Source organism: Monodon monoceros, unplaced genomic scaffold (genome assembly GCF_005190385.1).
Source record: "Monodon monoceros isolate NGI ecotype Baffin Bay Population unplaced genomic scaffold, NGI_Narwhal_1 Super_Scaffold_4, whole genome shotgun sequence".
NCBI lineage: Eukaryota > Metazoa > Chordata > Mammalia > Artiodactyla > Monodontidae > Monodon > Monodon monoceros.
The window spans coordinates 7,280,542-7,308,344 of record NW_021703781.1 but is presented as its reverse complement, the minus strand read 5'-3'; the positions used below and the strand labels follow the sequence as shown (position 1 = coordinate 7,308,344).

The 27,803-nt window shown below is 37.5% G+C and overlaps 1 protein-coding gene across 1 annotated transcript in view; it reads right to left on the bottom strand.

Moving 5' to 3' along the window:
- RYR2 (ryanodine receptor 2) overlaps window positions 1–27,803 on the bottom strand; it is a 721,906-nt gene that overhangs the window by 139,075 nt on the left and 555,028 nt on the right. The window contains exons 57-62 of the mRNA XM_029245584.1: window positions 25,149–25,272; window positions 24,476–24,591; window positions 21,106–21,170; window positions 18,607–18,728; window positions 11,934–11,983; window positions 278–338 (exon numbers count right to left, since the gene is read on the bottom strand). Coding sequence (XP_029101417.1) covers window positions 278–338; window positions 11,934–11,983; window positions 18,607–18,728; window positions 21,106–21,170; window positions 24,476–24,591; window positions 25,149–25,272 — 538 coding nt within the window. The remainder of the gene's footprint in view (window positions 1–277; window positions 339–11,933; window positions 11,984–18,606; window positions 18,729–21,105; window positions 21,171–24,475; window positions 24,592–25,148; window positions 25,273–27,803) is intronic.

Below are 27,803 nucleotides of genomic sequence, written 5' to 3'. Positions count from 1 at the left end.
GTAGCTCATCATTTTTACCTCACATAATACAGTCCCAATTCAACCCTCAATTACATACCTAGCTGCTACAGAAATTACTTAAAAATTTAAATAACAATATATATATGATCATAAAAATAATAAAAGGCCGTTGTATTACTAATTTACAAAAGATACTCCTTTCACCTACATTAAAGTCTTTACTGCAATTCCAAAGAATAAAGACACTAGGTTCTTCTTCTCATTCCTGTATATCATTATTACACTCACTGATTTAAATCAAAATGTATCCATTTACCTTGCATCCAAAGTCTGACCCAAAATATGAAGACAGTTGACAATTGATGTTGCATCATTTCCTAAAGAGGAAACAAAAAGCTGCATAAATTGCGCTGAGAATTTCTCAATGCTCTTCTTTTCTGTTAATGTTCGTGTTCCAAAAATTAGTCAAGGGCACAGCTCGGTAAGGATAACTCAATTCAAAAGAGTTTTTGATAATCAAGTTTAAAATCATGCAGTTTTTCTGCTTAAAAGTGGTTATGTGAATGTAAGTAGAAAAGCAATAAAGCACGTCTCATCAAACAGCTGACATACTCAAGAAGCGTTCAAAGCACTGCCTCAGGCTATAAAGAATTTTAACTGGATTCTTCAAATATATCCTCCTCCCCATACTAGCTCACCTTATTTTTAAATCATATTGTATGCCAACTTTTTAAGTCAGCTGATATCCTTTATGAAATGAGGTGGGCTAAAAGTCTAATAAATTTAATTCCCTTTTAATTACCCCAAGTATATCTGCTTTCTTATTGCATTCAACTGCATTGAGATGAATTAATTTGCCTGAATTCAACTGCATTTGACATGAACTAATCTGCCCGAATGTTGTTCATCTTCGGGGAAAAAGTGGTACCAAACTATCGTGCAAAAAAGCATCAGAGGCTGAATAAGTTAAACATTACTCATGAGATATTTGAAACGGGGGTGACCCTTCTTGAAAATGAGATGAAACTCAGCCATTCTGATTGGCATATTTCATCACAAAGTACAGAAATATGAATCACATAATGAGTACACGTATTCTACTTTGTGATAAGGATACAAAAAAGAAAATATGAATCCAAAGTAACAAATTGATTTGACCGCTCACAATACAGTCTGACACTCATCACTTCCTCATTCCATACTCTCCTATTCGTAATATATACAGTCATTCCCTGGTCCTTAGGTTAAAAACTCCTAATTGAATGTGAGTTTTTAAAACATTTGGGCATGTTATATTCTTTATACACAAAAGGACCCTAAAAGGAACAAATGAAGTATACATGGAAATAACTGTCTCAGAATGTGGGCATGCCAGTTCAGTGATAATAATAAGGTGATAAAATAATAAGGTATGCATTGCTGAGGCTCTTCAGAAAATGTTCCATTCATCTCGTGCTTTGAATCTCAGCACTTCCAGGTGATAATGAAGACAAAATCAGCAGAAGGGCAGAATTTGTCACGCTCCTGTCTACTGACTGGTGGCAGTGCTAGGGCTTCTACAATACTACAGCCCTTAGAAGTATTACTCATTTAATCATTCATTCACTCAATAAATACATGTTAAATACCAGGTACTCTTAAACTTCCAATCATAAGCAAAATAGAGTTCTCATGGTACTTGCATTTTAATGGGGGACACAGACAATGAACTATTAAGCAAAAAATAAATCAGTATGTAACATAATGTCAGGCCGCAGTAAAAATATATAAAGCAGGGAATACGGATTAGAGCAACAGGATAGAGTAATAGGGTGAGTGGTCACCAGAGCCTCCCCAAGAAGGTGGCACCTGAGCAGAGATTTGAATGAAGCGAAGGAACAAACCATGCATATAACTGGGAGAAGGGCCCAGGCAGTGGAAACAGCATGTTTCCAGGGCAGAAAATGAACCTGGTGGTCCAGGCAAGGAAGCCAAGATGACTGATGCGGGCAAATTCAGGGGAAAGAAGGAAAATGTAAGGTGGAGAGGAGGGAAACAGGTTCTAGAGCCTTGCAACCAGAGCAAGCACTTTGGATTGTGCTTCAGTGGTTAAGAATCCACCTGCCAATGCAGGGGACGTGGGTTCGAGCCCTGGTCCGGGAGGATCTCACTTGCCATGGAGCAACTAAGCCTGTGAGCCACAACTACTGAGCCAGCGCTCTAGAGCCCATGCGCCACAACTACCGAGCCCACGTGCCACAATTACTGAAGCCCGGGTGGCTAGAGACCGTGCTCCCCAACGAGAAGCCACTGCAATGAGAAGCCCGTGCACCACAACGAAGAGTGGCCCCCGCTCGCCGCAACTATAGAAAGCCCACGTGCAGCAATGAAGACCCAACGTGGCCAAAAATAAATTAAATAAATAAATAATTTATTTAAAAAAATAATAATATATGTTAAGGTTTTGCTTATGGGTTGCATGTTGGTGACGGGGAAAGGAGACAAGGATGACTCCATGATCATTTGGGTGAGCAACTGTGTGAGCAGTTGGGTGAATAGTGGTAGGATTCAATCACGTGGGGAGAGCCCAAGGCAGGAGCAAAATGTGTGGGGAGGGGAGAGGGGAGGGTTGGGCGTTCTGCTTCCGACAGGTCAAGTGTGATGGGCCAATTCATCTCCGGTAGAGATGTAGGCAACTGATACAAAAACCTGGAGTGCAGAGATGAGATCTGAGTTAGAGCTGTAAACCTGGGCCTCATAAGCATATGGAGAATTTTTAAAATCATGCGCCTGAATGGAATTAGCCAGCATGAACATAAATACAGAAGCATAAAGGTCCCAGAGCCTCCAATGTTTGGAGGTAAAAAAAAGATAAGAAGGGTGCAGCACAGAAAATGACAGAGGGAAGGTCCAGGAGGGAGAGGGGATACAAAGTGATGCCCATGAGTCTCATGCAACCAAATTCAGCACCAAATCAGAGAGGCTGGTCCCTCACTCTCTTCCTAAAACTCACAGTCATACTGTCTCCTCATACAGATTATGTGTTTGTACTTTGTACTGAGCTTATCCATGCCTTTTTCCAAAAGGAGGTCTGGGGTTCTTTAAACTTCCTTTTGTATAAGCTCATGAGGTGTGATTTTTTTTTTTTTTTTACATCTTTATTGGAGTATAATTGCTTTCCAATGGTGTGTTAGTTTCTGCTTTATGACAAAGTGAATCAGTGAGGTGTGATTTTTGTTTCTTTTGTTCCCTGATGCAGCTCCGCACATAGAATAGTGCCTGATTTAGAGCAGGAGCTCAATTAACTACTTGTGGGATGACTGGAATGTGAGTAAAAAGAGTAGGAAAGGGCACCAGTGGCCAGACAAGTTCTGTGGGTCAAATGAAAATGTGTGTGGTGAATATGAGATTCCTGTGATTGTTAGTCACAAAACTGTAAGCTATATCAGTTGACACACTTTGGTACACTCCAGAGCAGATATAGTACAACTTTAAATGGAAACATCTCATTGTAAAAAAATGGTGGAGAAAGGACCCTAAGGAATGCAGTAACAGTATTAACTGAACCTTCAGCATTTGAATGTATGGACCAGCAAAAGTATCAATTTTATGGGCATGTATAAATGCCTAAACTAATGGTTAGTCTTGAAGAGAGAAAGTATGTAGTAAGGCTTTTAAATAAAATAGCAACCTGGATATGGTCCTTCTAAAGGCTCTCCAGATCACCATAATCAGGAATGTCAGTCACGCTATTAGTAAGAACAGGAAGGGCTAGACAAAGCCTAGTAAGATGGTAAAATTTTAAGGTGATGACTGTATTTTTTCATGTTCTTAGCTATATGTAATTTCTTAAACTGCTCTGAGCAGTATAAAAACCAAAAGTCTGATACCTTCAACTCACGTTTTTTTCAAGGTTCAAGCTACTTTCTTTGTCTTCAAATATAACTCTCATCACCTCTAAACACTTATGGAAACACTTACGGATTGCCTATTTATCTTTAAGATTTTATGTTTGCATCAGTGTGTGTGTGTGTGTGTGTGTGTGTGTATAAGCATAAAAGGTACAAAATTAAAATCACAGCTCATACCTGAATCTAATAACAACATACAGCAAGCACTGGGTTTTTAAAAACATTGTTACCAATTCTCACAAAATAATACAACTCTCTAAATAATAAAAATAACAAAGCTAACGCTGTTAAAAGCCAAAATATCCTTCTTGTATCTTAATCCCAAACTGTTTTGTGGTTTTCAATATAAGATTTCTATAATTCAGGAGTTTTCAATGTCATCCAAAATTTGATATATCACGTACCACTTGTTTTATAATCTGATTTATTGAGAATTCTCAGAATGTTGACTTTCTCTCTTCTGGGAAAACAGTAACAGTCATTCTAATTTTTATTCTTCTTCTTTACTTTTTCTAGCATGGCTCTTGACACAATATCTCATTATATTTTCTTCTTTGAAGAAATGATTAATCTTGGAAAAATCCTTATTAATAACATGAAATAAAATTATGCTAGAAGATGCAAATTTCTCTCAAAATTATGAAGAGACAGAAATTGAAGCCTGTCAAAGATTTTATTACTTCCGAAGTCAGTGATATTGAAAAGAATAAAATTACTGAGTCCCTAACTTGGTGAGAAGTTTCAGTTAAACTTAGAATATATATTACATATTCTATTCATTTGTCTCAAAGTCAGGAAATTCTCTCAGAGTAATACGTTGAAATGAAAGAAGTATCTATCTCTCTAATACAATCTTCTGATATTATTTTCAAATAATATTATATATTATTTTCATTCTGAGTCTGATAAGAATTAGGTTATTTATAGCAACTCTAATCCAGGAAACTCTTGCCTTTATCATACACACTGTCATAAAACTACAGAATCTTTAAGTTAGATAAGACCTTAAGGATCCTCTAGTGATGAATACCATACTCAAAATAGATAACCAACAAGGGCGTACTGTATAGCACAGGGAACTCTGCTCAATATTCTGTAATAACCTAAATAACAAAAGAATTTGAAAAAGAATAGATACATGTATAACTGAATCACTTTGCTGTGCACCTGAAACTAACACAACATTGTTAATCAACTCTACTCCAATATAAAATAAAATTTTTTTTAAAGTAGCAGATTGTGCTACTTATTTCTCCTATTTTCCTTGACTATCATCCATTTTATTTAACCTTCAGGTTTACTGACATAAAGTTATATGTAATTTTCTAACAGATTGTGCTTTTTAAATTTAAACCATGACATTCTCAAAATAGTGACACATTCAGTTCTCACATATGCACTATCCTCAGAGATTCTTGGTGCTTTAAATGACTTTCCTTTCATTATGTGCGTCCTATTAAACAACACAGCACAATGTGAACCTTTTTAGGGATAATACAAACACATACAGTCATTCCTCAGTATCCGCAGGGGACTGATTCCAAGACTCTCCCCCAACACCAAGAATCCAAGGATGCTCAAGTCCCTTGTATAAAATGGCATAGTATTTGCATATAACCTACACACATCCTCCTTTATACTTTAAATTATCTCTAGATTACTTAAAATACATAATACAAAGTAAATACTATGCACGTATTTTTGAAGGATGGTGATTTCAAGTGTTTTTTGGAACTTTCTGGAATTCTTTTAAAAAATATTTTTGATCCCCGATTGGTTGAATCCATGGATGCAGGGCCTGTGGATAAGGAGGGATGACTGTACTAATTTTCTAATGTCTCCTGATACAAGATAGCCCCTCATTTAAACACATGAAGAGGGTTTGGGGTCGGGGATAACAGAAGGGTCAACATAAACTTATTCCACTAATTTTTTAATAAGGGAGAGATACCAATTGATAGAATTCACTATATTACTTTATTTACTATTAAAACTCTTTTAAAATTAACATTAAGATTTAGGTACCAGTTTAATCATTCATACTCGTCTAGAGGAAAAAACAAATACTTTAACAAGACCTATTGTTTCATTTAAGCACATGATAATACTTGTCCAGTACTCCTGAAGCTAATGTGGGAGCTGTATTAATGATGTTCTAAGGTCACTGAGGTCAACCAGAAGGAATGTTGGAGTTTGATGCTCATAATGTTGCAAAATGCTTGCTTTATTCCAGGCATTCCTAGGAATCTGTCTGTCATCAAATTTGGAAATTCTCCAATAAATCTGGGTGTCTCTAGACAATTAACTGTCTTGCTATGTTAAAAACTCACCAGAAAACAGGAAAGTAGAAAAGGTCTCTACCAAAATGTTCATTGCAGCTCTATTTACAATAACTAGGACATGGAAGCAACCTAAGTGTCTATCAACAGATGAATAGATGAAGAAGATGTGGCACATACACACAATGGAATATTACTCGGCCATAAAAAGGAACAAAACCGAGTTATTTGTAGTGAGGTGGATGGACCCAGAGACTGTCATACAGAGTGAAGTAAGTCAAAAAGAGAAAAACAACTACCGTATGCTCACACACATATATGGAATGTAAAAAAAAAAAAAAAAAAAAGGTCATGAAGAACCTAGGGGCAAGATGGGAATAAAGATGCAGACCTACTAGAGAATGGACTTGAGGATACGGGGAGGGGGAAGGGTAAGCTGGGACAAAGTGAGAGAGTGGCATGGACATATATACACTACCAAACGTAAAACAGATAGCTAGTGGGAAGCAGCTGCATAGCATAGGGAGATCAGCTCAGTGCTTTGTGACTACCTAGAGGGGTGGGATCGGGAGGGTGGGAGGCAGGGAGATGCAAGAGGGAAGAGATATGGAGACATATGTATATGTATAACTGATTCACTTATAAAGCAGAAACTAACACACCATTGTAAAGCAATTATACTCCAATAAGGATGTTAAAAAATAAAAATTTAAAAATTAAAAAAAAAAAAAAACTCACCAGAAAACAGATAAGTAGAAAAGGCCTCTTAATGATAACTATTTTGTGCCGGCCTTCTCAAATAGTTCCTCAAACTGAAAGTATCATTGCTGGTAGAGTTTAATGATTGTTTGAAAAGTCATTAATCATGTGTTACTTCCTTTTCAATGTAAGTGCCCTAAGTGTTTTCATGGACCACTTAAGGAAGTTTTTAAAAATGTGATGCTCATAAACTATGACATAAGTGGATATTATATTTTTCCTAATATTCTCAAGGAAAAAAATGTAAATCTGGCTTATTCATGAATGTAAGAAAATTCCAAATTGATAGCACTCATCTCATTGTAGTAAGCACCTGCTGACTTATCTATCCTCTCTGTTAGACTGTAGACTTCTTAAAGGTAGGACCTGGTGGGTTGATTAATTCAGTCATCAGATATTTATAAAAGAGCCACTATGCACCAGTCTTCTTGCTGGGCTCTGAGGATACAAAAATAAGCCCTCGAAGGGCTGAGTTTTGGGCCAGAGAAAGAAGTTAATCTTGTAACATCATCAGTGAGATGAAGGAAAAGTATGCAGAGCTATGAGAAAGTTATAATAGTAGAAGGAGAGAGTATAATCAGGGAGGTTGGGGATGGTTTTCCTGAGAGAATACTATTTGGGTTGAAATGTGAAGGATTAGTAGTTAACCCCATTGTGGGTGTGAGGGACTGGAGAGGGGCATGTGGTGTATGGGATCCCATCTCCGTCAGTAATTACAGCATGTGCAAAGGCCCTGGGCAGAAAGGAATATATTTTCATGAAGCAGAGAGAAGGCTGCTTAAGCTGAGGCATCATGAGGAAGTCAGAGCATGCTGGGAAATGAGGATGCAGGGGTACACAGGGGACAGACTATCAAACACTATGTGGCCAGATGAAGAATTCTGATCTTTACTACAGAGAAATGGGAAGCCACTGGCTCCACAGGAGTGTATTCAGTGATGAGACCATTTTGTTGTTCTGTTTTGGGTTTTGGTTGGGGAGGGGGAGAGATATGATTGCTTTGGAGCACAGTTTAGAAGGGCAAGGGAATTCTAAGAGAAGGGTGAGTACGTTCATGGAGGCATACAGGTAAGAGACACCTGTAGATTGGCATGGGGTGGTAGCAGCAGAGAGGGAAAGAAATCTGCACTTTTCTATCCTCACAGGCTAAGAGAATGTTCACACACAGCAGACACAAAACTGGTTACTGAAAGAATGCACAAAATGAATGTCATTAAGGCATTCGATTCATTTTCACATGTAAAAAGAAAGCCGTTAAGAAGTCTTGATACACACACACCTGTGCCACCATCACTATCCCTGCTGGAGCTCTGGTTAGCAGATTCTCTTTCCCCTGCAAATGACTGAAAGTCTAAAAATAGGCTATAATAGTAGGACTTAAGTATCCTCTAAATGCTTTAAAATTAGGCAGTTAGAAAGACAGAATTTTCACTTAGCATAAGTGGGCGAAAATGGTAGGATTAAAAGCAATATTTCGTTAGTCAATAATGTGTCCTTGAAAACGGCAAATGGGATCCTTATTCCTTGTCAACCTGCCTGCGTCTTACCCCATCCTGATTTTCCAAAATACAAGCGTGCACCAACTTGCAATCACAGGCATTTCAGAAGTCAAAAGGGAAGCCTAATATAAAATAGATGCTATTTTCCTTACTAATTTTTTCTATAAAGTATTTTAATAGACACCCCAGAACTACTGTTCTGTAGGGAATATGGCTTGTTCCCCTTTTTTAAAACCCTACCTTTTTCTAAGATAAAAGGAAATGGTTTACACACCTTCAACAGAATATATGAGGAGTAAAAACATGACTCATCTCTCTTTAATTCTTAGTGTGCTTCAACGTATAGAAAATATTTTAAAGTAGATAAAAGATATACATAAATATAGAAGTTCAAGTTTGGGGAATCCTCACTTTACATATCAGAAAAATTTCTGAACAGCTACAATCTGGCAGACACCTTGGAATAAATATTCCATTACAGATCATACTCAGCTCCCCACAATGACCACCACCAGGACAAGAGTTCTGACCTTTGTTTTTTTTGCGGTATGCGGGCCTCTCACTGTTGTGGCCTCTCCCGTTGTGGAGCACAGGCTCTGGACGGGCAGGCTCAGCAGCCATGGCTCACGGGCCCAGCCGCTCCGCGGCATGTGGGATCTTCCCGGACCGGGGCACGAACCCGTGTCCCCTGCATCGGCAGGCGGACTCTCAACCACTGCGCCACCAGGGAAGCCCATCTGGTTTATTTTAATGCTTCCCTCTTGTCTCCAATCCCACCTTGCTGACATGTTTCTGGTTAATGTATCTCTTTCTGTATTTTTGCTCCTTGACACGAAGCCCAAGTATTTCTTTGTTAACCTCAACTTTCACTTGTCTTACTTTATTCTTAGGCTAGGTCATGAAACAATTTTTTGAACTAAGCACAGGAAAAACATTTTGATCATCAGTTAATGTCTGCCAGAATACAGAAAAAAAATGTAAAGACAGGGTGAAAGAAAAAATAAAAAGAGATTAATATGTCTATGTATTTACAAAAGACCACTGTATATATGCTGTTAGGTCTCTCTCTCTTCAGGAAAATCCACAACGGTATAACTGATATATCAAAAAGTAAATACTTGGATTATACAACTTCTGCTTCGATCTGGAAATGGCTAGATTATAAAGGCTTCATGGCGCATGTATTTTAAATAACCAAGTTCCCTAGTTTAGTGTGTATGTAATTTGATTTATCTAAATAAAAGCTGTACAAATAAGACTAAGAATACCTTAGACTTGAAAGCCATACTGTTACAGTTTACATAGCACTTCAACATTCATCATGTCATATGAGATTTTATACATGCAATAGATCTCTAAAGTTAGCAGTTATTTTAATCTAGTTTAAAAATGAAAAACAAACAAACAAACTAAAAAACAAAGGTTCAGAGAAGTTAAGTCCCTTGTCCAAATCATTCAGCTGGTTTAGTTGCAAATAGAGGACTTACATACAGGTTTTCTGATTCAAAGCCCATTATTCTCTCCAGGACATCATGTTAACATCTAAAACCACGCTGTAACTGTAACATGTAAAGTTTACGTGTCTAAGACTTAACATGCTAACACTTTGACAAGTCTGTATTAGAGTATGTTTGATTAATAAAAGCTTCTTGAAGTCTGTATTGTTTTACAGGCAAACGCCTAAGCAAATTTGAAACAATAAGACACTAGAATAATATAAAGACTGCATTAAAATATGCTTTTGAGATAAAGATACATAGTAGCTCTCCAATAAATTCCTGTTAAAAATAAAAATAACAGTATTTAAAGGCAAAGGGATTTAACATGCAATGATTCCTAAATGAAATACAAGAATCACAGAGAGACAGAATGAATGTCAAAATCCAGTTCTTCTCCTCTGACTGGTATGACAAGTTATATTATGCATTTATCTTCAACTACTGAACCCTTAATATATTCAAAGGGAAAAGAGAGATTAAACAACATGTACAATTAATACATGGTAACGGAAGTCTACATTAGTAGACCAGTAGATTAGTTTACACATAGTTCCTCTGCAGAGGGTTATACATTGCAAAATGGCACAAGGCAGGCTTCTGGGATGCTGAAAATGTTCTATGTCTCGACCTGAGAAAACGGGCAGATACATGTAAAATCTCATCAAGCTATGTCATCAAGCTGTTCTCAAGATCTGTGTACTCTGTCGTATATATGGAATGCCTCAAAAATTTTAAAAATAAAATTATAGCAAAACATAACATGGGAAACCAAGAAGTTAAAATATGTAAGAAACTAGAGAGAGCACAACAGAAAGTATTTTTATGGGGTCCCCATCAGAGCCTTCCTCTATCATGAGAAGGTTAAGGAGTATACAAAAGCTCTGTCTGAACAATTTTCATAGAAATTTTTCTATGATGAAGAGAAGTCAAACAAAAGCCAGCCAACTTAGGAGAGCTTCCTGAAGACAATTTCCCCGTTAATTTTGGATAACTGAAACGATAATGCAAGAACTCAGGCAATTTATGAGAAATATATCTTAAAAACACCCAAATACTGGATAGAACAATATTAGAAAGCAAATACAGCATTAAGTAGTCATAACCAGAAACTATCATTTCTCAAAAAATGTAAAAGTTATTTGCATATATATACACATACACACACGTACATGTACCTAGTTCTCAGCTTATCCACTGTGGCTTTTATAGAAATGACTTAATCCTTAGGTTTTCCTGTGAATGGAATGGGACTTATAACATCTCTATCAGTACACTCAATGTTTTCTTACTGAAGTCACCCAGACGCTGTCTCAAAACCTATAGAGCATTGAGCTAAAATTTGCCTTGGCAGTTACGAAGCCGGATGCAGGAAAGCGTAAAACATAAACTCTGCCGACTGCTATGAAGTCTTAAAGCCCCACGGCAAGGAGAGTCTGTGGCAAGTGAGTGACCGCCCTCCAAGGCTCTTTGAAAGCAAGTGTTTGGGAACATGACCTTCAGCTACGTGAATTCTCAGAAATGAACAAAAACTGACTACCATAGGGTGAGGGGTGCTAGAAAAGTCGCTTTTGCCAAATCCAGGCCTCACTGTCTCTACTATGAAGCTCCAGTGTCTGGAATACAGTCGACATGCAAATCTATAGTCAAGAGCATTAAAAGAGTGCAGTTAAAAATTGTTGGTGTATAACAGCTCATTACTTTATCTATAAGAGATAACCAAACACAAATTCAGAGGCCCAGTTTGGCTTCACCCCTCTGAAATAAAATATGGCCGAAGCTGCCATTTTCATTCATTTGGCCTTTAATAATATAACCTTTTGATTTTCAAGTGTGCTTTGGACTAGTATATAAAGTTACAGTCTTCAGTTTCACCATAGGTAACACTACTTATAAACAACCTTGAGGACCTTACCTTGGCCTATGACGACCATGCATCCAGCCATGCAAACATGCATTCATGCAACATAGCAGCACGCAACACAGTGCAAAAATGGCAAAGAAAACCAAGTGATGGCCATGCTAGTATTTGTTCAAGGGTCTCCTTACCAAATAGTGAAATCCTATGCCTGACAAGAACTCCAAGTTTGCAGAATAGGCTGAAGACAAAAGAAAAACAAGAGAGAAAAGGGAAAAGGGGAAGGGAAGGTAGAAAAGACAGGGAGAAATTAAATTAAAATAAAACAAAAAAAAAGAAGAAGAAAAAAAGAAAAATAAACAGCTGATATATGAGCCGGAAAAAAGCAACATGATGTCACGCAGAAAGAATCAATTCTCTGAGCAGAATGTGGAGTAAAGATATTAAAGAAAGAGTCTTTGAGTGCATATCTTTAACAAACATGGTTAAAAAAGCACATATTATAAGGAACCAAAAAAAAATTGAAAGCAAAGCTAATTAATATAAAAGCAATCTATATGAACCCCGTAAGAATATAACTACTAGAAAACCACAAGGAGAAAACTTTAATTTTATCTGCCCCAAAGTACTACTGAAGTTCTAGAAATTTGTTGTTATGGGTATTATTTAACAATGGAAGTATGGTGCTTTGGGCATAAAATGTTTACTTTTAGTATGTTTTATCATTTGGCCTTTCCTTCTCCCTGACCTTGACCACACCCCTTACACATATACCAAAGCATCCAGTGAATCTGAACACAATGAACTAGAGAGAGAATTTAAACAACTGATAATCCCTCAGAGAAAAACGTTACAGATGTGATAACTTAAAGGGCTTCTAATGCTAATTCATGAGTTGAACATTTATTTCCTCTAGACTAAGTTCCTGGGTCTTCATGTCCTTCCTGGTGGTCACCAATGGGAGATACCACATAAGGGGGCCCAGCACTCAACATGATGGCATTGGTACGCGCTAATGCTTGGATCACAACCCAGAGCCTGGACAATACCCGTTCTTGTCCTGTCACGTCTGTCACCCGGCAGTCTGGTGGCTTTCTTGCTGGGCCCTATTTTTAGGAACACTCAGTTTCATGCTACAATCTCTTCTAAACATCCCTCAGGATTCAGCTCAGACATGTTTACTCCAAGAAGCCTTTTCTAACACCACGTGTTCCTTCATCACTCCCAACCCAAGCTCAAAGAAGCCCCCTCCCAGCCAGGGGCCATCTGCAAATATCTACCAGGACATTTAACCTCCCATATTACAACTGACACTCTTTCCACTTCTATCCAACACTCTTCTGAACCCTCAGAGAGCACCGGTGGTCCACAGCCAGAACTTACCAAAGCTCTAACCTTGAAAAATCCATTTGTACAGCACCCCCCGCCCCCCGCCACTCAGCTTGATTTTCCCAATCATGATGACAGCTATGTCCTCACTGCCTCATCCTCTCTTGCAAAGCCTTCCCATCACCAGCAGTGTGCAGATGTACACTCGTCAGGACTGCGGAGACAGGCTCTATGCCATGGAATCAGTGATGGCAACTGCTCACGGCAGAATGGGAGAAAGGAGTCAGGATCACTTTTATTACAGTGGACCACTTTTGTGGACCACTTTCATTACAGTAGGCTTTGGCCGTCATCTCTCACTTCAGTAACAATGTGAAATAACGTATTGGTGAAAATGAATTATATAGGGCATGGGGTAGCTTTTCCAAGAAGACATTCGTCTGCAAGTGCTTAAGTGACTTCGAGGTCTTCGGAAATCTCTTACCAGTGCTAAATATTTTTCAAACAATGATCTACTCAAGTAGATGTTAGATGTAAGATTAGACATTAGCCCCCCCGGAGCAGCATTATTTATCTTTAGGCTATAATTGAAATGAACAAAGACAATAAAACAAAAGCAACTTTCTCCAGGTGCCCTCATTCACTGAGCTTTCTGTGTGTTAACAGGGATCTGTCTCCATGTAAAGAGTGATTACATCTTAGAATTGTACACTTTGGATTCTTGGAATCTAGTCTATTTTAAGCGACATCTTTTACCTCTTACTCGTGACACTCTCTAGTATCCAGAGTGAAACATTCTGCGATGATGTTGAATTTATAACACTAGGATTACGTTTTTAACCTATGAATTTGAATTACGAATTTATAATACTAGAATTATGTTTTAATCTAGACCCGGGGTGTTTTGCGGTGATAGGAAACAGAATTGTTCTGTATCCTGAGCACATTTATGTTGGAGAATCTCTCCGAAAAAAATGACTTCTTATGATAACAGCTGCTTCCTAACGCTAGGTGTTCCTAATTAGTAACAGATGTGCCACCAGAGAGACATACAGATATATAGAAAGCTAGGTCCTAAGAAAAGACAAATCGTATCTCTCTCCCTTCCTGTGCCACCCTCTTTCAGGGTGTAGCTTCTGTGCAGACTCTAAGGCTTGATTATTATAAACTTTGGCCTGTAGTTTTTCTAAAGACAATTTCCATAATCCCGTTATGCCCTTTCTCTATATCCCTTCATTGTTAACATTCTTAAGAATTCATTCTGCAGTTTCCTCCCTGACTCATTGCCTTGTGAGTTTGCTTTCCACCTCATCGCTCTCCTGAAAACCACTCTTTTGAAGTTCTCAGTACCCTCTAAGTAGCAAATCTAATAACCTCCTTTTCCGTCTCCATCCTGGAGAGCTAGCTCTCCACAGTACTTGGCATCATTAACTACTTAAATCTGTGAAACTCTGGTTTCTGTTTTACAGTATTACTTCCCACTTCCTCTCTAATTAATTGTTCTCTCTATTCTTCAAAGATCCACTTCTGAAAACCATGGAAATGTAATAATTCTCCAAGTTTTGGTTCAGACCTTTCAGCTTCTCTCCGATTCTCCCTTAGTTTCATCTGCTTTCAGAGCTTCGAGCAGGAGATGGGTATAGATTATCCCCAAATATGTCATTTCTTGCCCTGATCTCTCCAACACCAAACACCTACTTCCCACTTTCTGCTGGATATCTCCAGCTGAATGACCTGTTAGTACTTTATCCTTCCATATGTACCTCTTAAACCAAATTTAAACTCTTCTCAAAACTAGTTCTTCTGAAGTTTCTTGTTTTCGCTAGTGAGACCAATATTGTTCCAACCACTCAGCACTGAAACTTCAGCCCCAGGTTGGACTCCTCCTTTCTACTTGAGATAGGACTCATTACCGAGGCATGTTTATCTTCCCTCTTCCGTGTTTCTCAGACGCAGCCCCTCTCCGCATTTACATCTCCTGTGCACTCCCAGCACTTTATATATGGCTCATTTACACTCATCACAACGTAGTTCATGGTTAGCTCTATATGTATGTGTCTCCTCAGCTATCCTTTTAAGTCCATTAAAGTTGGGAACTGTGCTGTTGTATCTGTGTGTTTATCCTCAGACCTAGGACAGCACCTTGTACCCACGGGGCATTCAGAATACTTGCTGAACAAACCCACGGGTAGCACCACCTACTGGAAGGAGCACTTCTGTTACAACAGCTTGCATCCCTGCCATAGCTCCTAACACCTGCCATGGCTTCCCAGCCATGCTACTCTTATCAATCCTACTTATGCTCCCAGACTGTCCTCATTCTTCTATTTAAAAAGCGTCAATGGCTTCTTAGTGCTAATGAATTAAATAGAAAGAATAAAGATATTTTGACAGTTACTCTCAATTACAGTGTTCCATCATGAATCTACATAACCTATATTTCTCCTAAATGACCAGCTTCTACGCTGTACGTTGTTATCTAAAAAATATACCTTCTTCTTAATCTCTGACCTACATATTTTTTAAGATCAACTTTGAATGTCATGACTTCCATAAATCTCCAGCCCATCCATACCCATCTAAGGGGTTCTTACTTTACTTTGAATCCTATAGCACCACTCAGCTTTCTGCTATTGGAACAATATTTATTCCCATATACTTAGCCACTGTCATGCACACTCCTGGAGTGCAGATGCCCCATCTAACGCATCTCTGTGGACAGGAGAATACTGACTGTAGACAGGAAATGCTCGATACCTAATTTCTAGTACCAGGAGGTCTCTAAACAACTAATGGGAACAACCTGGTTTTAACTGTGGAGAAATTAATTTAGATCCACATAACTACTGCTACACCCAACTGTTAAATACAAATTAAAACGATCATGGCAATGCTCATCATGTGTATACAGGTATGCTTGTTTATTCACAGTAGCAGGGCCAGGTTTTTATTAAACCTGTTTTGTTGTAGTTTTTACGTATTTTACTCATTGAAGTAATATTTAACTGAAGTAGTAAGAAATCAGAGATTTACAAATTTCAGTGATTCCATTTCAACATGCCAAACAAATTATTTGTCTTTGTTAATGTGATAGTGATGTTGGTTTTTTTAAAACATATCTTTATGATTATTAAAGTAAGATTTTTTCTTCTTAAAAACTTGGAAGACACATAAAAATAGTAATATAAAATCTACAATGCACTACCTAAAGAAAACCACCATTAACATTAAATTTATCCCTTACCAGTACTTTTCTATACATAAAAATTTAGGTTCTTTTAAAAAATCCAAATCAATACTATTTGAACAAATGTTTTATTTTTTAAGTGGTAATTTTCCTAAGTTATCATGTATTTGTACCCATCATCATTTTAATGACTGGACAACATGTACCATAATTTATTTACCATCACCTTATTCATTTTTCAACTCTGATTTTTTTCTCTCTGAGGATAAATTCTACCTATGTTTGGCATTAAAGTACTGTGAAGAAATCAGTTACTTCTGTTGTTATGTCTCATTCCTGTATGTTGGAATTTTAATGGCATACATTAAATTTTAATGGCATACATTCCCTTTTTCGGAAGTGCTAGCGGGAGAAGTGAAACTTACCAACCCTCTTTCCAAGAAGTGAAGAAAAATATTGAAGATGAAATCATTAAAAACTGGGGCAGTGTTATTAAAGGCCCCAAAACTACATCAACGGAGGCTAGCACAGAATCGTGATGTTCTTCTGATTTCTTCTATGAGGGATATAGTTGGTAAAGGAGAATTAGTTACTTCTGTAGTTAGTGAACAGTTCTTAGAGTAAAACTGAAAAATGAATGGCGAAAACAAGACACAATAAAAGGGGAAGGGAAAGAGCAGAACTTGCATAATTTTTTTTCATTTTTTTCCCTATATTCTCCAACTGTATTTTGATTTATGTTAATGAATGTGATTAAATTAACAACACCCTCTAGGAACAAAGTTTCTGTTACAAAAGGTTAACTGGCCAGGAAAGACTAGGAGACTTTGCAGTAGCCTTGGTTCCATAGTGTTTAATGATAACTTGGTGTTGTGGCATTTTCCAGCTACTGTGCGTACTCACCATCCACAGGGGAACACGGGGCCAGTGGTGTGGATGAGTGCGCCTGTGAAAGGAGGAGAGATGGGTCTCTCTCTCTCCTAGGGAAGGCAGAAAGAAGGCCATGCCATAGTGGGGAAGGGGAGGGGGTTATTTGCATCTTGGAAAGTAGCTCTTCCTTCCCTTTCCTTCTGGTAGTTGGTGGAAACGAAGTAAGTCACTGGAATGGATTCTCTGTTATTTTAACTATCATCCATTTTATCAACTTCACAGGAAGCTTATTATTTGAAGAAGTTTGGAAACATTTTTAATGCTGCTGCAATCTTACATCACATGATTGGCTATCTATCTGTTGGTAGACAACCAACTAGACAATAAATTTGAGTAAAGAGATGAGCTTAAGATCCCACCCCCAGTGCTATGCACCACAGGAATCTTACTTCCTCTTAACCCTCTGGGAACAGTCTATATTCAATGTCATCTCACCCTATCCAATAGGCTGATACTGCACTGCCATTCAACATATCATTAAAGTCAAGTCTATGCTATGAATCTAAAATTGCTCTAAAAAAAGTCTTAAGAAAATAAAAAAGAGGTTTGTTTCTCAGGCAAGCCTCTGATGACAGATCCATAGATACTGTGAAATGATAAATGCATATTCTTTTAAGATGTTAAACTTGTGATAATACTGCTAAACAGCAATAGATAACTAAAAAATGTCAAGACCAAGGAAAGCCTGTATTCTACTTTATACAGGGTACTCATTTTTATAAAAATTTTTTTCAAATACAATCTAAAAGTTGGTTTGGACTCCTGTGCAATGTAATACAGAAGAAGGCTTTCTCAGTAATTGATTCTCATGTATACTAAGTTCTGGCAGAATTTTGAGGACTCAAACTTGAAATCCTCAGCAGAATCACAAATATCCAAAGAATACTTGGGTTTAAAGAGAAATAAGAAAGCACTGCTAGGATGCTGGCTTGACTGGTGTGAGCAGAAAACTTTAAAAAGTATATATGTTTACTTCATTTTATCCCAAGATTGCTCATAATTTTTTAAAATTTAAAGTTATAATTTCTGAAAATGAGATTCTGCTGAAAAACACAGGCTGGCAAAAACATTAGATTCGAATAAATTTTCAGGAATCCAATGTTAAAAAGTATCATTTAACAAAAAATACTAATACACTGATGCATCTCCAGCCTCTCTACTTGTGGATTCTGTATTGGGTATTTTGTTCCTTCTACTCAGCATTACATTTAGCAGTAAAATATAAGAAAACTCAACACCTAGAACACATGTATTAACTTGCCAAAACCATCCTTCTCACAGTGTTTGATTCCAAGGGGCCAGGGGCCGGGGAACATGGGTGGGAACTCTTCACATGATCCTGCTTCAAGAACCTGAGATGCTCGTTCTCAAAAGGAAATACACTTAAACAACAGTCTTTATTTTTTATAGCTGTTTACCTAGTCACCATTTCTTTCTCTTTGTTTGATGCATGTCCTCCAGAACAGAGAGGTCTGCTTGCTGCAGATAAGAAGTATAAACGATGGTTTTTGAAATACTGATCAATTAAAGGAAGAACAACCTGAAAGAAAGGAAAAGAAAACAGATCTACACAGTGGACTCTTCCGGGGGATGAATGAGTGCTGGGTTTTTAGAGCAGCCAGAGTTCTGTCCACATGCAATAAGTCCCCAATATCCACAGCCATGCCAGTCAGCACCATTTCAAAGTACGCCTCTCATAAGTCTCACTCTGCTGTCTCCAGTCCCTATGTGTGTGCGTGTGTGTGTGCGCATGTGTGTAATTATAAAAAAAACACATCAGATTTTCAATGGTTTGAAATTAGCCTCAATATTTTCTCAAAATGAAACAGTCTTAATATTTTCACATCATGCAGTTCCGTGCCTGAAAGGTTCAAAAATAATCAGTGATGACCTTCTACTGAGTCTCTACTGTGTCTGAGGATTGTAACTGATATGCTATCATTTCATGTATCCCAGTAACCACTCTGTACGGTAGGTGCCATCATCCCTGATTTCTAGGTATTAAATTGAGATGTAGAAAGTGAATGATTTACTCAGAGTCACATTGCCGCTCACCTACCTGCACAAAGCTCTTACCTGGCCTCTGTCAAAGCCCACCTCCCGATTCTGCCCTCTAATCCTGATGGCTGTTGGCCAATTCCTCCCCCTCCTCCGTCCACAGGCTTTGTACCTGCCATTCACTCTGTCTGAGATGCTCTCCCCACACCCCATAACCTACTCACTTCACTCCTCCTGCAGGCCTCAGTGTAGTGGCACTTCATCAGATAAGCCTTTGCTGGCCTGTCAACTAGATAAACTCCCTGTATCCTCTGGTCTTTGAACATCATTTGCAATTTTATATTTTATATGTATGATTTTTTGGGTTAGTCTCTCTCCCTAAGAGTCTCTAAGGCACACAAGAGAAAGAAACATTTCTGGGTTTGTTTCCCATTAAAGCCCTCTCCTGGCCTCTATGACTACTGCTTGTTCTGTTTCATTTACCACTGATGCACCAGTGCTTAGGACCTTGTTGCAAGCCTCTAGCAAGTGCTAGATAAATATTTGTTGAATAAATAAATGAAAAAAGTAATAATAAATGGCATTACCAGTATTTAGACTCAAGCCTGTCTAAATACATTTTTTTCCCCTACAAGGTAGGTATATTTTTTAATAATAGGAATACAAAAGCTTTTAGTGATCTTCCTAGGAAGTGGTGACACTGCCTGAACTTAATGACTGACATATAGTAGGTACTCAATAAATATGTGAATGAATGAATCACAGACTTAGTAGAAATTAAGCCACATTAGGCATGCATCTGCAAACAAAATCACTAGGGGCGCTGAGCGCAGAGGCAATGAAATACAAGAATGTATTTTAAACGTGTGATTAGAGGCCATGAATACAAGCACTTCTGATCACTGGTTCTCAAGGGCGATTACATCCTAGCAGAACAGATAACCAGCAATGTGCAGCCCAAGACAGACTTCAGAGGACTGATACAGATTTGGGGTGCAATACTGAGTGGAAAGAAAAGACAAGAGAAATCTCCCTGACAGTAAAGGGTACAATTCTGAAAACATATAATAGAAACCAAATATTAATCAGTCAAAATAACATGTCATTTTGTAAATGACCTATAACCACCAAATGCAAGTACTTTGAGAGGAAATGGACGGAAATCATTAGGTCTTCAGGTTAACTAAAACATATTGTAAATAGGAAAGCTTCCCAAGGGCATTCTGTCTTTGTGATAGTGAATCTCCAGGACATAATTCCATGCATGGCACAGACTAGGCTCAGAGTAAACACTGAGTACGTGAATGGACACAATGTGGACACTCTGCAACTCTTCATCTCCTTCCCGTACTGGCTGGAGTGTGCACACAGCAAATTCTTGATAAATTCGTATTAAACGGAATAAATAAAAATCATGGGATATACTCTAAATATGAACAATCGATCCTCTCTGAGCCTCAGTTTTCCTCTTCTGAGTAGGATTCAGGTCCCACAAGGATTCTATAGTATAGGTTCTTATAACATACCCACTGATGAATTAACTCATGGTTTTCCTCTATAACAAAGAAATATTCATCTAAAAATTTTAAATCAGAATATTCAAATGTTAGGAAATAGATGTTTCTCCTTTATGTCATATGATAAAGCCAAAAAAGAGAACTTTGAGTCAGACTTCACAGAGGGCAAGGTCATTTGAGAAATACGATACGGAGAGCAGAGCGAGTTAAAGCATGACCAAAGGTGCTGGGAGCACATTTATCCTACGTGATTCATGCAGTTATTTTCATGCCACAGAATATTTAGTTAGAGTAGAATTCACATTTGTAGACAAGTGCATTCCATAAAGAGGCAACGATCTAAAGAGTATATTTGGTAAACACACATATTGAAGGAAATACAGGACGGATTGTATACTGTACTTTAGCAAAGAACTTGATTTCTTGTTCATAAGGGAAATGTTCTCCTTTGCTTCTGCTGCCACCATCTGTAGACATGAAGAGTTTTTAGGTACATGTTGCACTTCAAACATTGCAAGATATTCACCCTAAATGCTAAGTTTAGAACACATTGCTAAATGCGTTACCCCACTAAACTGAATACAAAAATATAAAGGCTAACTTCAGTTGTGTAATTTAAAAAAAGATTAAAAACATACCCAAATCAAAATAAAAAAGCTCTTGAGACAGCCCATACATGTGGTTACAAGCACAAACATACTGGTGTAGCTTTGAGATCTGATTGACAAGTAGGGAGGAAACTGGAATAAAGTAAAAATCCCACATTTTTAGCAGGAAAATCCCACATTCTCTTTCAGTAAGAAAGAAGCTCCCTGGGGTGAGAAAAGTGAGTGGAAAATAAGTAAACGTAATTTGTTAGATTTTAACACGGACCTCTAAATAAAGATAGTGACTTCTTGGTGTGACTGCAAGTTACAGCCTTTAATATTAATATACCAATGGAAAAATTTCAGGAAGCCAGTGCCTGTGATGACGGGGAGGACCACAGCTGTAATACTAGGTTGGAAAATTAACATTCTGCTAAAGAATAAAAAAGTTCACCGGTGTCAAAAGATAATTTCCATAAGCAAAGCAAAAAGCCCTGAATTTTCCCCATGGTGTAGAAAATGAGTTCACGGTTAAGAACTGATTGACTGAATGTGTTTAGCTTAGAAGGTGGCCTTTCCTACCTCCCTCATGCATATAAAGGAGGTTTCATACATATAGAAGAGGTAGCAATAAACTGTAATAACCACGATGCTATGCAGAACAGATTGGAGAGCTAAGAATTTCAGAACTGGATATAAGGTTTCAGTGTAAAATCTGTAAGCAGAGCTTCCATATTTTTTAAGAATCAAACTGACTTTCGCTTGAAAAAGTTCTTTTGCCCATAGAAATAAAAACAATTTGAAATACACTTTATTAAATCTTAAGCATAAATTCAGGATAACTTTTAGAGAACTTAGCTAATACTTTGTAAAATCAGACAGTGCTCTTCCCATGAATAAGTAAAAGAAAATAATGGCTTTTCAATGCTCGCGAATTTCAATTTCTTTTAAATCACTTTTGCACTAAATCTCTCTCAAGCATATTATGCAGAATGGCTGGATCCACCTAAGGGACCTTCTCATATAAACGTTACTGAGACAGAAATTTGTACCTATCTAAATCTGCTAATATTTCAAAGAACTAAATAGGAAATATCTTTCCTTTCATTATATATTTTAACAAAAATGCCTCTGTAGAAAATGTGAAAAGATCTGGAGAGAGTATGATCTGTGATGTAATACAAAACTTCAAAAAAGGCACAGGCATATTCTTACCATCACCATGAGTCTATGTTTAAGAATGAATATATTAAAGATGTGTTGCAAAGGCAATAAAGTGTAAAATGAAAGAAGATGGTATTACAGAAATTTGGGGTTTTAGTAATAATGAAAAATGAAAATGAAAACAAATGATCATGTAGACAATCTCAACTCTGCTTCTCCTCTTGACAGAATTCTTGTACATAATTTTCCCTGCCAAAGCCACCTGAAAATGGAACAGGTAACAGCAGCAATTGTAAAAAAAAAAAACTAATTTTGTTGGGCTCTATATTAATCTAACCTTATTTCTCCCCAGAATTCTGTTCATAGTACCTTCTCTATCCCATAGAAAGAAAGAAATGTGTGAAGTGGGTGAATCTGCCCTGTAGTTAGCTTCTCACCACTCCTTACACACAAACGCTGTCCTAGAAGGTTTATTCAGAAACTTGAATATAATGTGAATAAAGCAAAGCCTAAACACATTTTACCCTTCAAAGTTCTGTTTCTGCTACCCATACATAAGCAAAAACTTTGCTTATTCCCTTTCCAAACGATCACTCTTTATTCCCTCTTCTCCTCTCATCAAAAAAAAAAAAAAAAAAGGCTGGATCCCAGAGCTGCTACTCATACAGATACTTTTAAATGTGGATTAGAAATGTCAACACTTAACTTTGTGCATAAAAGCTTCAAAATTTCACCATGGTCTCATGCTTGTTCTTTGGTCAAATTTCATTCAGACTAATTTGGCTACTAGTCAAGGTGACTATCATATTTAAAAAAATATATTGTTGGATGAGTTACAAAGAGACTGCATATTATAGATTAGTTTGTATAATTGGCCTTTATGAAAAAGATGATTAAGAGAGGAAAAATATAGCATTTGTACTGTAGCTAAAGAGGCACGTGGAAAAGGAGGGAGGTTCTTTAAGAGAACGATGCTCAAGTAGAAAATCTCTAATCACGTTGGGGATCCAGGGTCCAGGAACAAGAAAATACCAGAGCTCGAATTTCTATAAACGTTAATCTGATGCTGTGCTGAAAACTAATATAGATCCTAAGAAAACAGCAGCAAAAAGAGCCCTTGGTTAGGAGGGGTTTGTTGCTGATGTATCACTAAGGGATCTAGGACTACGGGCCCCAAGGAAAGGGGCTGAAAACAGAAAGAATGAGGGTTAAAAAACCAAAACAAAACCAGAAAGAGAACTTTAAAACTGGAAAAGAAAACAAGAAGATGCACCACCAGCAGAGCACACTGTCTTTCAAAAAGGACCAAACTCTACTCCTTTATATCCTAATACCAACCAGTGGCTGGAAGGGGATCTGACACAAAGGTGAGTAACTGACAACTTGAATTTTAATTCAACAATGCTGAGGATAAACACAAAATAAGAGAAGTGAGAGGAGGCTGTCTTGATGATCTGTTCTGAATCTTAGATTTAAAATAAGGAGTTCTTTTTGTACTTAAATGGCACTGAGCCAGATGGGGAAGAGGTCTTTCCTTTTACTCTAAGAGAATAATCAAGTATTCTGTATTGCAGATACTCTAATATAAATGTGTAACGCTGCACAGGCTAAACTCAAGGCCTTTACATTGTCTAGAAATTTGGAGAATCCATAGAGTTTTAGTTTAGTTTTTTTTAAGAGCAGAGAAATTAATTTCATTAGGAAAGATTTAAGTGTACCTTAAAATCTGATGTCCGTCCAATGTATCTTTCAAAATGAAAAATCAATGCCAATAAACATTTTAAGGAGAAAAGTATTACATGTTAGATTTTTTTTAAGTTCTCAAAATTTACCCATCCTTAAAAATGAGTTTGCCTATTGACTTTTAGACTCAAGTTAGTATTGTGATGGATAGAAAGTGCTTATACCATCCGGGAGCACACCACAAGCATCGCGGTAGTCTATGCTCTTCTATCTCCTGATGTTGTAAATGTTAAGAATAACAAAAACTGGGCTGTTAGTAATAGGACTATGGTACCTACCAAACTCCAGGATATACTGGTGGGCTTCGTCCACATAGCGAATGAGTTGCTGAAGGAAACTATAGGCAAATCGTTTCTCAATAGAAGGAGTGTCCAATTCCAGGTCCTTGAATCCTCTAGAACAGCAAAAAGGAAAAATGGAAACCATCATCTACAAAGACTGTTAGAAGGTAAGGTAAAAACGAAATATATTTTGTTAAATACCTATATATAGAGAAGTATATTTAACATGTTACATATAGCAATATACAGATGTGTATATATACACACACACAGATATAGATAAATTTGCAAGGTTAGCTAATATTCTTGTAGCTAAAAACAAAAAAGATTTAATTTATAAAAAATACTTCGCACCTGATATAAAACTGTACTAAATAACTATTACTATGTAATAAAATGTTGCATTTAGAAAAATAGAGTATCATTTTTGCCTAGGGATTTTGCCTAAATGATGGATGGGGACTTAACATAAGAAGTGTAAGGAACTCAATTATGTGGCACAACAGCTAAGGGCATTAATGTTTCTGACACGTATATTTTGAACATACTAAACAGTAGCTCTAAGATTTAAAGAGATCACTGAGTTCATTTTCAGCCTTAAATCTGACAGGGATATTTAAATATTCAGTCTTATAACGAGAATGTGTAACTGGAGTAGGTGTGCTTTTACCTGGATACAGCATAGCCATTGATCTGCAGGAACTTGAGGATGTCCTGTGCTTTTTCCCTATCCTTGGCTTTCTCTTTGGCCGTCAGTGTATCATAGGGTACCAGCAGGGGATGGTTTCCACCTCCTAAGAGGATGTCAAGACAGGAACACAGCATAGTAATTAGAAAATAATGTGAAATGAGATATGGCTGCATGTATAATAGGACTGCACTACAGCACTTCTGGTGTCCTCCACTTATACACAGGATATATAGGACTCATATAAGACTTCCCTCTCTTGTGCCTTTAATGCTCCAATTAATTCAGGAAACCTGTTCAAAAAAGACTGTGCTTATGCCTTCTAAGAGGCAATTAAAACATGAACATACAGGCATTTGTAATTTCAAATGCCAATGACATCTGCAGTCACACAAGAAAGGAAAAGAAGCTGTGTTCTCCTCTCCACTGGAACTCCAAATGCAGAGTGTATTTATGCACCAAAACATGCACAGCTGGATCCAGTAAAATTACAAGGCATGTTTCAAGCAATATGCTTCATTTGCCACCACACAGAGAGAAGAGAAAAAAATGCCTTAAATATGGAATTTTTACTATGCCTCCCAGATCAGAGAGTACTTTATGGTCACATCTTTCTAAATATACAAAACCCATACTTAGACTGCAGGTACAAGTTGATTGCTCTTAAATATCTAATAAAAGTAACATATGTACTTGATTAAGAATTTTGGCAAGAACCTAGGTTTCTACTATACCTCTTCTGGTAAGAAATACTAAAAGCATTCTTTGAGATTTGAAAATTCTGGGAAGCATTTAAACTTAAAAAAACTGATAAAAAGAAAACAATTTATAAAACTATAAATTCTATAAAATTTTTTGTAAAAATTTCAAAAAATGCACTGGTAATTCCAGATGTTAAGATTTCATACAGGGAATGCTATTAAAGCAGCAGCAACATGCATAGCATAGTATGTCCCAAATTTAAGGTTTACAAAACACATATAGGAATATATTTTATGCGGGATGCTGAAATTCCTTGAAATACAACTGCTAAGGGAACACCAGAAAAAAACAACTATTTTGTTTGAATTATGATGACAACATAGAGACTATTAAATCCCTGTCCGATGGGGTTAAGCCAGGAGCTCCCCAAACAATCATAAATGTTGAACCGGCCCCACACAAGAAATAAGCAGACAAAAAGGCAAAGGAGAAAATGCCATGCTCTCCTAGAGCTTGCTTTGACTGAGAGCGCCATCTACAGAAATGCAATCACGCACTGAACCTTCTGACCATTAGGTGACACTATACACCACAAATGCAAAGGGAGTCAGGAACTACCACGTTAACCCGAAGCATATTAAGAAGCCATCAGTAATTTTACAGTATGATACAATTATTAATGTAATATAATACACTTGTCAGAAGAATACAATTCTCATGCGATACTAAGAAACATTTTGTGGACAGCAAGAAGGATAGAGAATCAACTACTAAGCCCACTGAGAACAAATTTGACTTCTATCATAATCACAGATAGAATTTAAAAGCATATTTTATGAAAAAATTTATGAAGCAAACATTTAACTTAATCATGCTGCGATCATAACCTATTTAGAAATTCTATCCTTTATTCCTAGAGAAACTGGCAACTTAATTTGTAATCCACAATGATCTGGGGGGGGGGGGTCAGACACTAACAGGTTACTTTGGGAAGGGTGAGGGGCAAGGGGGGGGGGGGAAGAGGGAAAGAGAGAAAGAGAGAGAGAGAATGAATAAAGCCTAAACTTTAAAAATCCTAAGAACACAAAGTACGCTCTGACTCTAAAACCCTTCAGAACTAGATAGGGTGGGTTCTTTGAAGTCAGCCAACAGACTGGAAATGATGTCCTTTGCTGTGCCACTTAGCTAATGGCAGTGTGACTACCTTGATCTTGCCTATTTACAACATGAGTATAGATATTATGTGGCAGGGAGGTAAAGAAACGAGCTAAACCTGAGAGGTGAATAAATACGCAGGAATTCCTAGGACTCTGCCTCAGACATACTGCCTGGCTTGTGTACTCATTCATGCTAAAGGGTCAAAATTGTTTTGACACCAGCACTGTCCTTGGCTTAGTGACAGGTCATTGCAGCCCAAAATATGTGATAGTGGGGAAAGAAGAATAAAAAGAAATGCTAGTTCTTTACATTTTTCACTAATTGGGGAACATGGATAATATTTCTTGGACTCTCACTCCTTTTTTCTATTCATGACATACTCCTTAAACTGCCTGATTTCCCCCAAACTCTGCTAGCTTCTTAAAGTAGATTGGGAAGGCACTGAGGAACAGACAACCTGGGTGAGCAAAAGAGGACATTTTCTCCCGGTTTTTCTAAAGCAGATTCATCTTCTGCACATAGATGTAGGGATGATAGAAGAGCCCTGAGCCCTGGATGGGGCTGAAACAAAAGTGGGCAGGTGTGGCACTGACTCTCTTAGTTGTCCAAGTGTCTAAATGACTAAATGGCTATTTCAAGTCATTTCCTTATTCCTGACGTCCTGGCTTCTCTCCTCTCCTGCTGTTTCTTTGTCTCTTTCCTATTGTTTTCCAATGTCTCTCTCTCTCAAACACACACACACACACACACACACACACACACACACACACACACACA